The sequence below is a fragment of the Monodon monoceros genome, unplaced genomic scaffold, assembly GCF_005190385.1.
Source record: "Monodon monoceros isolate NGI ecotype Baffin Bay Population unplaced genomic scaffold, NGI_Narwhal_1 Super_Scaffold_18, whole genome shotgun sequence".
Lineage (NCBI taxonomy): Eukaryota > Metazoa > Chordata > Mammalia > Artiodactyla > Monodontidae > Monodon > Monodon monoceros.
This window is the reverse complement of record NW_021703774.1, coordinates 176,541,361-176,556,201: the sequence shown is the minus strand read 5'-3', so window position 1 is coordinate 176,556,201 and position 14,841 is coordinate 176,541,361. Positions and strand designations below refer to the sequence as shown.

At 57.5% G+C, this 14,841-nt stretch overlaps 1 protein-coding gene across 2 annotated transcripts in view; it reads right to left on the bottom strand.

The window, feature by feature from the left end:
• ACOT7 (acyl-CoA thioesterase 7) overlaps nt 1-14,841 on the bottom strand; it is a 90,683-nt gene that overhangs the window by 60,157 nt on the left and 15,685 nt on the right. For both annotated transcript variants that reach the window (XM_029229794.1, XM_029229795.1), the window contains exons 2-4: nt 12,177-12,294; nt 5,376-5,532; nt 1,351-1,442 (exon numbers count right to left, since the gene is read on the bottom strand). In XM_029229794.1, coding sequence (XP_029085627.1) covers nt 1,351-1,442; nt 5,376-5,532; nt 12,177-12,294 — 367 coding nt within the window. The remainder of the gene's footprint in view (nt 1-1,350; nt 1,443-5,375; nt 5,533-12,176; nt 12,295-14,841) is intronic.

Here is a 14,841-nt window from a genome sequence, read left to right as displayed (position 1 = left end):
AGGTGCCACCGATGCTGGCCTGGTGCTCCTGGCACTACCGCCCTGCCCTCAGGGTACCAAACCCTGGACCACCAACCTGATGCAGACCAAGGTCTAAGCACACTTCCTGTTCTGCATGGAGAGAGCTCCTGCTACCAAGATTCTTTTTTAAAGTCTAGACTAAACGGCAGCTGGAGCCCAGCAGCTGGTCGCCCCCCAGGAAAACGCCCCGCCGGAGCCTGGACTGCGTCCATAGAGGCCCAGGCAGGGTCCCAGGTCAGATGTGAGCTGGCACAGGGAGAGGGCAGGGAACGCCCCCGGGCTGACATCCGCAGCAGCACAACGAGCAAGCCCCCCATCACCCCAAGTGACCCAGGCCCACAGGAAGGTGCGCAGGGGGGGAGACGGGGCGGGAAGGGCTTGCAGTGGGGGGGAGGGGACAGGGACCGTTCCTCCGTGTGCTCTATACCAGGGGTCCCCAACCCCCTGTTAAGAGCCAGGCCGCGCAGCAGGAGGCGAGCGGCGGGTGAGAGAGCGAAGCTTCATCTGCTGCCCCCCATCGCTCGCATTACCGCCTGAGCTATCCATCCATCCCCCCTTCCACGGAAAAATTGCCTACCACAAAACAGTCCCTGGTGCCAAAAAGGCTGGGGACCTTTTACTGCTCTATACAGCTCCTAACTGTCTGGTTCCCAGTTTTATTATTCTTAAAAGTTTCTTCTACAGACATCTCGACCACAGAAAAATGCTCCCTGAGGGCAGACACTGCTAAGCCAGGCCCCGGCCCTCTGAGAACGGCCCTCCCTCACAGGGGTTAGAGCAGAGCACCAGGCCTCCGGGGAGAGCCGCTCAGGCGTGTCCTCGGGACATCCTGGGCCAGGAGAGCCACACGAGGAGGAGTGGGGTGCCGTTAGGGAAGGAGCTAAATCCCTCTATCAGCCCAATATGCCCCCTCCAAACGCCTGCCCCCCGAGCCTGCCTGCAGCGGGGCCCCCGGGAGTGAACATGGCCAAGTCTCTTCACCCAGAGATGCCTCTGTCCACAGCAAAACCAAAATGAGAGGAACCAAGGCAGGAAGCAGACACAGCAGGGGGAGAGAGCGGGGCTGAAGCAGAGACGTCCCAGCCTGTGCCCCCAGGACTGGATGCCTGGCACAGCCCCGTCACCCGCCTTCCCTCCGGCCAGGCTCCTCTGGGAGGGGTGTCCGCGGGGCCCAGGCCAGCCCCCACTGGCATTCCCAGCATGAAGGATCCCAGGAGGGACGCCCCTTCCCATTGAGCCTCCTGCTGCAGCCCAGCCCTGCCCAATGCTGCTCTCCTAGGACCCGGGCCCCTGCCACCCACCCAAGAGAAGTGGGAGGGGCCTCCTTACCACCACCGGAGGCACCTCCAGGACCTTGTCCACGTTCTTCAGCGACAGGGGCACATACCACAGGGTGGCCTTATTGGTCAGCTTTTTGGTACCTTCAGAGAAGACAAACACGTGAGTGATGGCTGGGAGCCGGCAGGGCGCCGGGCACAGGGCAGGCAGGGCCGATGCCACCTCTGGCCCCCACCCCCAAGGCCTTCTTCAGCCGTGAGGTGCACGTGTGGGCACAGACCGGGGAGAGGCATGGCCTCCAGCCTGCCCCCACCCTGAGGCTGCTGGAAAGACTGCAGGTCACGCGGTCTAAGCCTGGGGGGCCTGGGCCTGTCGGCTTTCTAGCACTTTCTAACTCGGAAGGCCTGCATCTGGAGGGCACCGACTCCAGGCAGGCCTCCTGGGAGCCTCCGGAGCAAGAGGGAGGGAAGGGCTGTGGGGAGGGGCAGACTGGCCACCAAGAAGAGCTCCGGTTGGACAGGAAGCAGCTCATGGACCTGAGGCGGAGGGGCGGTGGAGGCAGAGCCCACCCAGGCAGCGGGGCCACAGCCCAGAGCACAGCAATGGGGTGGGCTCATCACAGCTCCCGCCCCCGCGGCCCCTCCCTTCCCCAGGGCCACCTCCTTCCAGGTGGGAGGCGCCACACCAGACACTTTTGCTGCTGGTGACTCAGCGCTCCAATGCAGAAGCTTGCAAATGGGGGCTGAGAGAGGGCGGTGGGCTGCTGGCTTCTGCTCTGGGCTGAAGGACAGGAAAAAGAACCTTCTTTGGGCCTCTAAGCCCAGCCTCAGGGCAGAGTGGTGCCGTCAGGGCGGGAGGCCTGTCTAGGCTGAAAACCATGGGCCAAAGGAGCCTGGAGATCACTTGGTCCACACCCCTCACTTGTACAGGAGGAGCTTGAAGCCCAGAGAGGTCAAGGGGATTGCCTAGGCTCACACAGCAACTCGACGCCATTCTGAGTACAGACCCGGACCTCCCAGGTCCCAGTAATTTCAGAGAAGTGTTTTCAAGGAGGCCTTTTAGAAGTTGCCTCTTCCAATGTGGTGGCTATCAGGAGAACTGCAGGACAGAGAGAGGAAGTGGAGAAGCAAGGAGCAGCCCGGGGGCGGGGGGCTTGCCCTGAAGTCCCCCTCAGTAACTCACTTCCTACCAGTTCCTTCTGACCTGCCTTCCCAAGGCGAACCTGGGCCTTCAGTTTCCTCCCCTTAAACGTAGCCCCAAGGACCAAGCCAAGCCCTGGCCAAGCCCTCTTGTCAATTAGAAAGAGGGTGAGGCCCCTGGCGCCCCAGGCCTGCTCCTCATGCCAGGATGTCCGCCGCTCCGCCCGGGCTCCACGGCACCACCAGGACCACAGGCAAATAACACGGAAAAATATCTTCACTGCACTTTGACAGAGTGAATCTGACAACCTGCTTTGGGGAATAAAGATTTCCTGTTTGACTCAGCTAGAGCCAGCCTGACAAGCTGGTTTCCGTGGAAACCCCAAGTGGCCCTCCTCCAGACCCAAATGAACACCATGGAGCAAATAAGGCAAAACACGCTAATTGTACTTTATCATTTAATAAAACCATCAAAAGACAAGTGCAGTGCTAAAAACATCTATTCTGAAATCTTGAGAGCTCCCAGCTATTTTCTGGAGTGATTCGCAGCAATCACGTCCCAGTTAGCTTAATATTTTGACAGTTGCTGAATGAGCAAAGGTTTGCTGGTTGTCTGCCTGGGCGCATGCTCGCCCGGCTGCCTCACGGCAGGCGGCAAGGCCCCGAGCGAGGGGGATGCACAGAACGGGGGCTCTGCCCCCTGGGGTCTCAAAACACGGAGACGGCACACGAACAGCTTCAGGGTTCAGCCTGGTTGCCTGTTTGTCCGCCCAGCCCGGTCTCCCCACCTGTCCGAGTCCACCCGCCCACCTGGCCCGTGTTCACAGAGCACCTGCTGGGTGGCCCTGCCCCGGACCAGGCAGCCACATCGCCTGCCCTCGTAGGGCTCCCATCCTCGTGGACACGTGGGCAGAGATGCATCAAGACAGGAAGGCCTCGAGACACAGGGTCCCAGAGTAAAAGAGACTCACACAGATCCAAACATGGAAAGATGGAGAGAGTTTGAGAGATGCACAGACACGGTGCTGAGACCCAGAGAGGGGCACCCGGATGTGAGAGTAAGGGAGGGGGCGCCCGGCCCTTCAGCAGGGGCTCCAGGGCAAGGCGGGCAAGGTGACTGAGACGTGTAGAGAAGGCACAGCCCCAGGGCTCCAGGTCTCGCCGTCCCCATCCTGTGATCCGGCCCTGGGGTCTTCCCAGGGCCTCGCCCCCCGCACCCCATCTCGAAAGGCTGGGCAATGCTGGCCGGCGCCCCTGTGCTCTGAGCTTGGTCCCTCTCACGAGCACAACGCCCGGCCCGCTGTCCCGGGAGCCCGTGCTCCTCAGTCACTTCTCTTCTTCTCGGGGCAGCTCAGGCTCTGCGTGTCCATCCTTCAGGGTCAGGGCGGCTGGGGACACTGGCGGGTGCAGAGCATCCTGACTGCGGGGTGGGGGCTGTCATCTTGCCACCACAGCTCTGGGCAAGCGCTGCCTGCCTCCTGCCCGCTCCTGCCCCCAGAGGGGGGATCCCGCAGAAAGTAGGCTGGGGCACATCCTTGTAGACAAGGCCCTCTGCCCGCTTCCCCTCAGCGCAGAGGCCCAAATCTTCCTGACTCATCCACTCCTTCATTCATTCACTCATCAGTGACTGAGTCCGCGGCTGTCGTGAGCCAACGGGAAAGCACGGCCCTTTCCCCTCTTGTGTCAGGAGCAGGGAGGCTCAACCCCCAGCACAGCCCAGGAGAGCAGGGCTGGGTCACGTGGAGGGGGGAGGGGGGAGGGGGGATGGAAGGAGGGGCCCGCCCCACCCCCGCCCCCGCCCCGCCCTGGGCCTCCTCCCAGTGGGCTGCCAGCCCCAATGTGGGGAGTCAGGGCCAGAGGACCCCTTTCTGTGCCACAGCCCGAGACCAGCATCCAAGGTCCCTTAGATGCCAGAGCTTTCTGCCAAAGACCGGGCTCAGGCCACAGACGCAGGACATGGGGCACAAGCCCACTGACCGCTCCCCACCCCCACCCCCCACCCCCGCCCCAGGCCGCGGCTCGGCTTAATCGTTCACTGTGCAGTGGCTGGGCCTGCTGCGGTCACCGCAATGCTCCAGATGAATAACTGAGCTCCTGGCCCGTGTCGGGGAGAAGCCTGGAGCCCGTTAAAGATCTCTGAGCACAGCGCTCTGCAGGCAGCCACGGCTGAGAGGGCATCGGCAGGAGGCACAAGGACCCAGGCAGCTCCTTCCTCTAGAATGAGCACGGACTCTCCTCTGGGTGCGACAGCGGGTGGCCTGGGACGAGGCAGTGGGCAGTGAGGGGCCCAAGGGGCCTGCCTGCCTCAGCATCTCCGTTATAAAAAGCAGCGACTGTGAACCGAAGCCACACTCCCCTGCAGTGCCCAGTGGGAGGGTGAGAAGGGGTTTCCATGGTTACCACTCCGAGGAAGAGAATATTCAGATCAAAGCAGAGTCAAAGGTTCGCCCAGGGAGCTCCAGCCTAGGCCTGGCTTGCGGGGCCCAGGGGAGCAGAGCAGAAGCCAGGGCAGCGCCTTCCAAGGGGCAGCAGCTTCCAAGGGGTAGCAGCTCCACCGTGCAGGGAAGGGCAAGGTGGGGGCTGGGGAGACGGCAGGGGGTCCGGAGGGCGGCATGCGCCCTCCCAGCCCGTTTCCAGCCTTCTGCCTGGACCAGCTGGCCGCCAGGCCCCTTCTTCCCCAGGAAGGCAGGGGGGCCGTACCCTGGGCTCGTTGCCTAACTCGTCTGCGCCCCCGTTTCCCCGTCTGCAAACGAAGCGAGGACGGCAGAAGTCCCTGCTCACAGGTGGAGGCGGAAGTGCAGGGAGGTCAGCCACAGACAGTGTTAGGACCATCCAGGGGCAGTCAGCCCTCAATGGACGTGGGCTGCGGCTGCTGCCTTATTTCTACTGTCACCGTTGTTCCCAACCCCGCACGCGGGCTCAGCAAGAGGAAGTTACCTGTGAGGATGTTTTCGGACATCACGTGGACCTGAACCTCCACTGAATGCTTGGAGGTGTAGGTGATCTCCGCACTGACGTGGGCCACCTCGCCGATGCACATGGGTGACAGGAAGTCCGTGCGCTCCACCTGGGCCAGGGCGGCCACACAGCACTCCTGCAAAGACCAGAGGCGGGTCAGCCTCCCACGAGGCCCCACCCTGGACACGCTCCCCCAAAACGGCCCTTGGTTTTTTCCCCACTGTTAAAGTAACGCAAGTTATTGCCACCACACACTCCTACGTGCAAAACCAGGAGAAGAGGCACTGCCCGAGGGCAACCCGGCAAAGCAGTTGATACAGGCGATTCTGAGTGGTGGGGTTCCGAGCAGCCTGTTTCTTTTTTCTGACTTTTCTACAAAAGATACGTATTACTTGTATAATGAAACGTGGAAAAAGGCATACATACTTATTATGGAAAATTTGGGAAGTACAGAAAAGGAGGCAGAGGAGGGAAGATCCCTCCTCCCATCCAGAGATAACCATGGTTTCTATTTGGGGATCTTTCTTTCCAGGCTTTTTGCCCCAAGAACAGGGGTTTTACTGGTTCACTTGTTTGGCTGTCTGGCTCCTTGTTTTGCAGTTTTAGTCATAGACAGTTGTCACTTACAGTCATGTATAGCCGTCATATATAGTCTTACACACTTTCACAATCTGCTTTTTTCACTCAACAGGAGGAAAAATAACCTGCCCGTGTTGTGACAAGCTCTTAGAAATCACAGTTCTTCTTTTTAAATGTTATTTATCCTTCAAATAGGCAACCCATTCTCATGACTCAAAATTCAAAAGGAACAAAAAGGTGTATGTCCCTGGCCACCCAGGACCCCTGGGTAACTGGATGGACGCAGCCAGTCAGCACGTGCAGGTGGGGTCCAGTGGGATCCACATGGGAGCTCACATTCTATGAAAGTGAGGCACTTACTCCCTCATTTCTTTTCTTGACACTTTCTACGACTTCCACTTCACGATACTCCATTGCAAAGATATTTCTTAACGGCCAAATAAAATATTCTTCCGTTGTTAGATTTGTATCAACCTCAGCTGTCTCTTATTATAAATAACCCTGTGATGAGGGTCCTTTTAGTTAAGTCATTTTCAGTATTGGGGATTGTTTCCAGGGTGGAAGGGACAAACATTTCGGTACGTGTTCCCAAAGTGCTTCGCAGAAGGGCAGAGTGCTTGACGTGGCCCCAGCACTCCCGCACCAGCACTGAAAATCAGCTTTTTTTTACGTTTAGTTTTTATTGAGGTAACATTAGTTTATATCATTGTGTAAGTTTCCTGTGTAACAACGTTATATTTCTACTGTATACCCTAGAGCGTGCTCACCACCAAAAGTATAGTTTCCATCCATCACCAGACAGTCGATTCCTTTACCCATTTTGCCCCTGGGCCACTCCCCCACCCCCCTCTGCTAACCACTGCCTTGTTCTATCTATGCATTTTTGGTTTGTTCGTTTATTTTTTGTCTTTTATATTCTACCTATGAACAAAATCATCAGGTATTTGTTTTTCTCCATCTGACTTATTTCACTTAGCATCATTCCCTCAAGGACCACCCATGTAGTCACAAATGGCAAGATTTCATCTTTTTTTTTTTTTTTTAACCTCTGAGTAACATTCCATTGTGTGTTTGTGTGTGTGTGTATACCATAATGTATTTATCCACTCATCCATCAATGGGCCCTTAGGTTGCTCCATGTCTTGGCTGCTGTAAATAATGCTGCCATGAACACAGGGTGCAGATACCACTTCGTATTAGTGTTTTCATTTTCTTTGGATACATACTCAGAAGTGGAATAGCTGGATCATATGGCAACTCTATTTTTAGTTTTTGAGGAACCTCCAGGCTGTTTTCCACAGTGGCCGCACCAGTTTACATTCCCACCAACAGTGCATGAGGTCCCCTTTTTCTCCACATCTTCACCAACACTGGTTATCTGTTGTCTTTTTGATAACAGCCATTCTGGCAGGTGTGAGGGGAGATCTCATGGTGGTTCCGATCTGCATTTCCCTGATGATTAGCGATGTTGAGCATCTTTTCGTGTGCCTGTTGGCCATCTGTATATCTTCTTTGGAAAAATGTCTATTCAGTTCCTCTGCCCATTTTTTAATCGGGTTGTTTATTTTTTGTTGTTGAGTTGTATGAATTCTTCATATATTATGGAATCAGCTTCCTTTTCATCCATGCTAACCGAAAGACACAAAAGACAATCTTACGTGTGAGCCACAGGACCGTGGATCTTCACTGCCAAACACAGCACCTGGCACGTTTTGGACTTTCTACCAGAAACCAATCAGGGTTTTTAGGACACTGGACAGCATGGGTACCCCTGGGCTGGGTGGGGAGCAGGGAGCAGATGGGCCCACTCTCAAGGGCCTGTCGGTGCCGTGCCAGCGCTGGACTTCACTTTTCCAGCTGGTCCCCACAGCACCCCTTCTGCAGGGGTTGGAGATATTAAGCTTGTAGGTGACAGTCAGTTCAAGCTCTGGCATGTCTGCACTCTTCCCACCGGCCACCTGCCACCACCTGTGGCACCAAAGCACAGCTCTCCCACCTGCGCGAGAACTCACCTAACACCTGGCAAACATGCAAATTCCCTGACCCGCCCCAAACCCACAGAACCTGTCTCTTTGGAGGGACGCCTGGGGACCTCCATCTTCACCCCTTCCCCCGAGATCCTCAGACACACGGGGGTCCTCTGATGGTTTCTGTTCCTATAAATGTCCTGGAATCAGCTCTCAACGCAGCAGAGCACGAGCTGAGCAGGCAAGTGCAGCTTGTGGCGTCCCCCCTCTGACTTGCCGGGGCCCTGTCCCCCCGCCCCCGCCCCACACAGACGTGTCACCCCTGACGCTAAAACAATGCGAGGGAATTGCTGGGCGTCACCCCGAGTACATTTGTGTGGCTACAGCGCCACCCACTGGCAGAAAGCTGGAAAGGCAAGTGCGAAGTGAGGGGGGCAAGAATGTGGGGCCAGCCTCTGGGCCACTTCTGGAACTATCCAAGCTCCGCCTGCAAGACCCAAAACGAAATAAAGGAGCTGTCTTTGTTGAAGGGTGGCTAAACTATGGAATGGATATGTCCGCACACAGGTAACACTCCTATACGTTAGTTAATATTTTAAATGGAAATGCAGCTCGTTTCTTCTGCCTTTAAACATCTGAGCCTTAGATGGACCCCAGCCTTTTTAAGGCTACAGAGGCATTCCTTCACTTGTGGTGGCATCTATGGAGCCAGGCCCTGCACTCGGTGCCTGCCCCTGGCCTGGGGTCTGGTTGGGGGACGGATGACAGATAAGCACGTGGCAGGTGCTCCGAAGAGGGCAGCGTGAGGTGTGGGGGGTGGGAAGTGGGGTTCAGGTGCCGATGTGGGAGGGGCAGCTGCAGGTGAGGGGCTGAGACCTGGATGCTGAGGTGTCAGGCAGGAGAAGGTGTGGGGTGCAGACACCCCAGGCAGAGGGGAGGGCAGGGCGACCCCGGGGGAACTGGAGGCTGCTGCTGAATCCATGTCCAGCTGGGTGTGGACGGCACAGGCTGGGACCCAGGCAGCTCCAACTTGACTGCCGTTTCCCAAGACCTAGCGGGCCACCCCAGGCACTCCATAAAGACCTGTGTGACCCAGAAATTCAAAACACAGGCTGACAAATGTTTATTCAGTGTGAGCGTCTCCGAGCTGTAGGTGTCTGTGGCTCCCAGCGGCTCAGACACACCCGTAAGTCCCTGCTTCGGGGCGTAAACTAGGAGGAGCGGCCCCGACCCGGGAAGCAGCCATGAGGGTCTGATCAGCATCTAACCCAAGAAGCACCCTCTGCCATGCTCCCGAAGGCAGCCTGAGTCGCACTGCCCATTGGGCACAGATGCCTGGAAAACCACGGGCCTGAGCTCCTGAGGGGCCACGGGGCTTTGAGCTGGGACAGCAGCTTCAGAAGCAGAGCCAGAGGAAACAGGTCTGCGCCCTGGACTCAAATCCCAGCTCTGGCACTAGCTCTTGACCTGGTCTCTCTGCAAAATACAGATAATAAATGGTACTAGTGACTGCCGCCAGGATTCAAGTGGATGCTGTGTGGAGAGGAGGGGTGGGCTGCCTTGCTCTCACAGAAACGTAGGGATCAAGGTCCAGAAAGAGTTAACTCCTACTGCTCTTGTTATGTGAGCTGCACCTGCCCCCTCACCCACCCAGGTCCTCTCGGCTGATGCCCACTCAGAGGATGCAGCTCTGTGACCTTTGGGAGCCACATGACTTTTCCGGGCCTCCATTTCCTCACCTGCAAAGTGGGGTTAAGGAGATTCCCCAGGTAAGGAAGGTCAAGCACGCAGTGTGGCCACTGGTGCATCGTAAGTGTGCATTAAACAGAAGCTCTCCGCAGACAACTACTCCAGACACACAGCTAATGGGAGCCTACTGCGTTCCAGACCTTGGCCTAGATGCTAAGGGAATCCAGCAGGGAAATGACGGGCAAAAGTCCTTGCTCTGGTGGGGCTTACATTCTAGTGGGGGAAGCAGCCCAGAGCTAAATGAGCAAAACGCAGCGTGCCAGGAGGGACAGTGCTGTGGACAAGAGCTGGGAGCAGTGAGGGAGCCGGTTGTCGGGGACGTGGAGATCGTATTTACGCAGAGACTGGAAGGAAGGGGGAGACACGTGGGTCTCTGGGGGAAGAGTGGTCCAGGCAGGGGAAAGGTCCAGTGCAAAGGCCCTGGGGCAGGAATGCTGGCGTGGCCCAGGGGCGTGACGAGGGGAAGGAGTAGGAGCCGTGCCCTGACTTCACACAGGATGGGTTTCTCTGGCTGCTACTGGACAGCAGACCAGGGGCAGGGAGGCCTGTTAGGAAGCTGTTAGGCAATCTGGGCAGGAAGCGGCAGTGGCTCGGCCCAGATGGCGGTGGGGCTGGTGTGCAGTGTTCGGACCTGGAACTATCCACAAGGTGAAGCCAATGGGACTGGATGCCAGGGTCCACGGGTGGGAGGAAGAGGGGGTCAACGGAGGCTCCAGAGGCCATTTACTGAGGAGAGGGAGGCCGTGGGAGAAGCAGCCTGGGAGCGGGCCCCGAGTGTGTTTTGGGGCCCATCCAGGTCGAGGGCGGATTAAGCATCCAGGGGGAGCCAGCTAAGAGGCACCAGCTGGACAGAGGACCTCGGGGCTGTGTCGTGGTACTAGAGCCACAGGCTGGATGAGACCACCAAGGGAGTGTGGGTGGCAGTGCTCCCGGCGCACCCAGAGCCCCAGCAGAGCCATTCAGAGGCCAGCCTCAGCCCCCTGGAGCTGCCTGGGGCTCACGCCCCCTTCCTGAGCCTGGGATTCCAGATCGCTATCTTGGGGCCACCAGCCCAGAGGCATCTCCCGGCCAACAGGCCAGACCTGCAACCCAGGCTCACTCTGGGGAACGAGTGAGAACAAATAAGTCTCAGGCAAGTATCCAAGCTCTCTGGACCTCAGCTTCCTCATCTGTGCAGTGGGGATAATACAATAACCACCTCGACCTCTAAGGGGTGTCGTGCGGACGACACAAGCTAAATGCTACAGAGCTTTGCAAAACCCTAGGTGGTCACTGAACTCTGGCGGTTACCAGGGCATTGTCACCCACTTGGCCTCCCTCCCTCCCAAGTCCTGGGGCTCTTCCTTCCCAGCGTCCAGCCTCTCTTGCCAGGCCTGGCTGGGACCCTCACCGTCCCCCTCTCGGAGGGTCTACCAGGGGCCGGGCCCCCACCTCAGCCCCGGCCCCTCGGGCTCAGGCCGGTCCTCACAGCCACCAGAGGGCGCTCTCTGAACGTGGCCGGGTTTGCCCCAGAACTTCAAGGGCGAACTCTTAGCAGGCGGGAGAGCCCCTTCCTCACATGGAGGGCCCCCAGCCCAACCCACTCTCACTCCTCCCCAGGTGAAGGCCCCCAGGCTCACGTCCACCCACACACACTCACCCGGCTCGGTTCAGTCTACACACGTGCACACGCATGCGCACATGCACAGTCTGCGCGGGCGTGGAATCGGCCTCTGGGCCTGGAGGACAATGGGACAGCAAGTGGCTCGCTGGGGCCCCCAGGTGCACAAGGCCTCAGGCTTCCTTGGAGTCTCTTCCGTGCCCGCCCGGTGCCGAGTTGGCAGTTGGGGTACAAGACTGACTCCTTCCCCCAGCACCCGAGGGGGTCTTCAGAGAGAACGACAGGTCCCGCAGGGCTGGGGGCCGGGCAGGAGATGACGGGCTGAATTCCCCGCAGCTGCCCTGAAGCCTAAAGCCACCAGCCTGGCCTTGTCTGGGCGGCGGGAGGAGAGCCGGCAACATCGCAGGAGTCTGTGCGGGCCTCTGCGGCCCGGAAGCCACCAAGGGGAGAGCCCAGACTTGCCTGTGGACCCAGGGTCAGTGGAGCAGGGGAGGGGTCCGGGTCCAGGCGGTGTGACACCCAGGATTAACTGTCGCCCATGGAGGCTCTGGGGGGGCTGGGCCCCCGGGGGCTCAGGAAGCTGACTCTCCCTGAACACAGCGGGGGGGCTGGAAAGGTGGCTCTGTCAGCTGGCAGCTCTCAGCTGAGTTTCTGGAGGTCCCCACCCCTCCTCGCTGAGCCCCAAACCAACTGCCAATGCAAGGGGTCCGCAGTCCAGAGCCGGAGCTTCCCAAAACCCGCCAAGGCCCAGGGACCGGGGCGGGGAAGGCTCCAGGCCTGGCCTCCACCCAAACTCCCTTCCTGACCCGACAGTGGACAGGGGTGCGGCACCGCCAGAGGGGACTCCAGGCCCCCAGGGCCCGGGGTCTTCCACGTGACGCTCACCCCGTTCTGGCTGTTGCAGTGCCGGGTGCTGATGATGGCCCCTGCCTCCTCGATCATCTTCAGAATGGTTCCTCCGTGGACGTTGCCGGCCACATTGGCGTCATCTGGCCGCATGATCCTGGGCGGGAGGGGAGAAGCAGCAGGGTGAGCCTCGGGAAGGACGTCGCTTGTGAACAGCAGCAACCCCGGGGAGGGGCAGAAGGTCCTCCAAAGGGCCCGACGGCTCCCAGAGAAGGAAAAAGAACTTCCCGTGTGTTTGCTCAGGGTGGGTGCTGATCTGACAGCCAGACAAGGGGCTGCAGGGTCGTGTTTCCACGTGTCTCCACCTTCCTGCCCTAGGGCCGCAGGCACCCGGCCTGGCAGGTACCAGGAAGGGCGGGTGGCGGGGACTTTCCGCAAAGGTCGTGAGCGTGGCAGCAAGGCGACCCGGCTGTGGGGCGCCCAGCGCACCTGCCCCTCCTGGTTTCCAGGACTGCCAACGACCAGCAGAGCTGAATGAGCACAAGGACATGGGCTCCGACCCCTTGGAAAATGGACAAATTCCCAGGACCACCACCTCCATCAGGAGTCCCAGGGGAGCTGGCCTCGTGCGGCCACAGATATTCTGAGAACTGGAAACAAGTCGCAGCATCCAGACCCATCAGCAGGTGAATGCCCGCTCGCCACCTGCCCCTGGGCTCTGAGAGAGCACCAGAGGGGCCCGATTCCCTGGGATTGAGAGCTGGGAGCTCCCGAAGGTCAGGAAGGACTGAAATGCCACCCCATTTCCTTGCCGTGGGCAGTGGGGAAGCGCCGTGAAATCCACGGAGTCCCAACAGGCCAGCCTCGTGCTCCTACCTTGGGCAACCCCAGAGAGGTTGGCACTTTCCCAGACTCCAGTCTGGCTGATGAAATCTGCCTGCACCAGCCTCAGGCCCAGAGACATGTACCAGGCATTGAGCGAGTGTGCGGTTCCTAGGTGCCCAGCATCCCTGGGCCCACCCAGCCTGTTCCAACCCACTGGCTAGCGTGGCCTCCGAGGCTGGACCCCCCCACTCTGGGCCACGGAGCTCCACTGCCCTCCGGGTCTGGCTCCTTTCAGGCAGACTCAGAGATCGTTCCTGGCTCCCACTCTTACTAGCTGGGTGACCTGAGCAAAGCTGCCAAAACCCTCACTTCTCCGCTTCCTTGTCTGTAAAAGAGGAAGAAAAGCACTGCATTTGACGGTGGGGAAGACTGAATCACTCGAGACAGTGCAAATGACAGGCTCCGTGGCTGTGCCTGGCACACAGTCAGACATAAACGTTCACCAGCACTTCTCCCCTCTTCTCTGAGTGTCAGCCAACTGACCGCAGGAAGGCTGGAGGCTCCAAGAAAGAGCCGTAGCTGCCACTTTCTGGAGCAAATGAGCACCGACGTCCTGGGGTGACTGACAGCTGTCTGTACCTGTCGCCCATCCCCAAATGTCACCCCCTCATCCTGGGGTGCGGGCATTCAGGCCGCCTGCTTCTCACCTGCATCACTGGCTCAGGGGCAGCCGCGACGGTCCCCAAGCAGTGACCAGGGGAACCCCCGGAGCACAGGAAAGAAGCGTCACTTGGCTTCTCAAATGTTCACTTTAAAAGATCTTTAAATCAACTCAAAATAGATTAAAAACTTGAACACAGACCCGAAACCATAAAACTCCTAGGAGAAAACATAGGCCTTAGCGATGATTTTTTAGATTTGACACCAAAAACAAAGGCAATAGAAGCAAAAATAGACAAGTGAGACTACATCAAACTAAAAAGCTTCTGCACAGCAAAGGAAGCCATCAAATGAAAAGATAACCCGTGGGATGGGAGAAAACATTAATATCCAGAATACATAAAGAACTCATACAACTCACAGAATAGCCAAACAAACAAACAATCCAATTAAAAAATGGGCAGAGGATCTGAATGGACATTTTTCCAAACAGGCACATGAAAAGCTACTCAACATCATTAACCAGCAGGGAAATGCAAATCAAAACCACAATGAGGGGACTTCCCTGGTGGTCCAGCGGTTAAGACTCCTCGCTTCCAAAGCAGGGTGCGTGGCTTCGATCCCTGGCCAGGCAACTCAAGATTCCATACGCCATGTGGTGCGGCCAAAAAATAAAAACATTAAAAAAAAAAATACCAACACAATGAGATCTCACCTCACACCTGTTAGAATGGCTATTATCAAAAAGACAAGAAACAAGTGCAGGCAAGGATGTGGAGAAAAGGGAACCCTTGTGCACTGCTGATGGGAGTGTAAACTGGTGCAGCCACTGTGGAAGACAGCCTGGAGTTTCCTCGAAAAATTAAGACTAGAACTATCATATGGTCCAGCAATCTCGCTTCTGGGTATTAATCTGAAGGAAATGAAATCACTCTCTTGAAGAGATATCTGCAGCCCCACGTTCACCGTAGCATTATTTACAGTAGCCAAGACATGCAACAACCTAAGTGTCCACTGATGGATGAATAGATGAAGCAGACATGGTGCGTGTGTGTGTGTACAATTCAGCCATAAAAAAGAAGGAAATACTGCCATTTGCAACAACACGGATAGACCTTGAAGGCAGTTAAGATCCGTTAGATAAGTCAGACAGAAGAAGACAAAAACTACTTCATTTTCCTTATACGTGGAATCTAGAAAGCTCAAACTCATAGATACA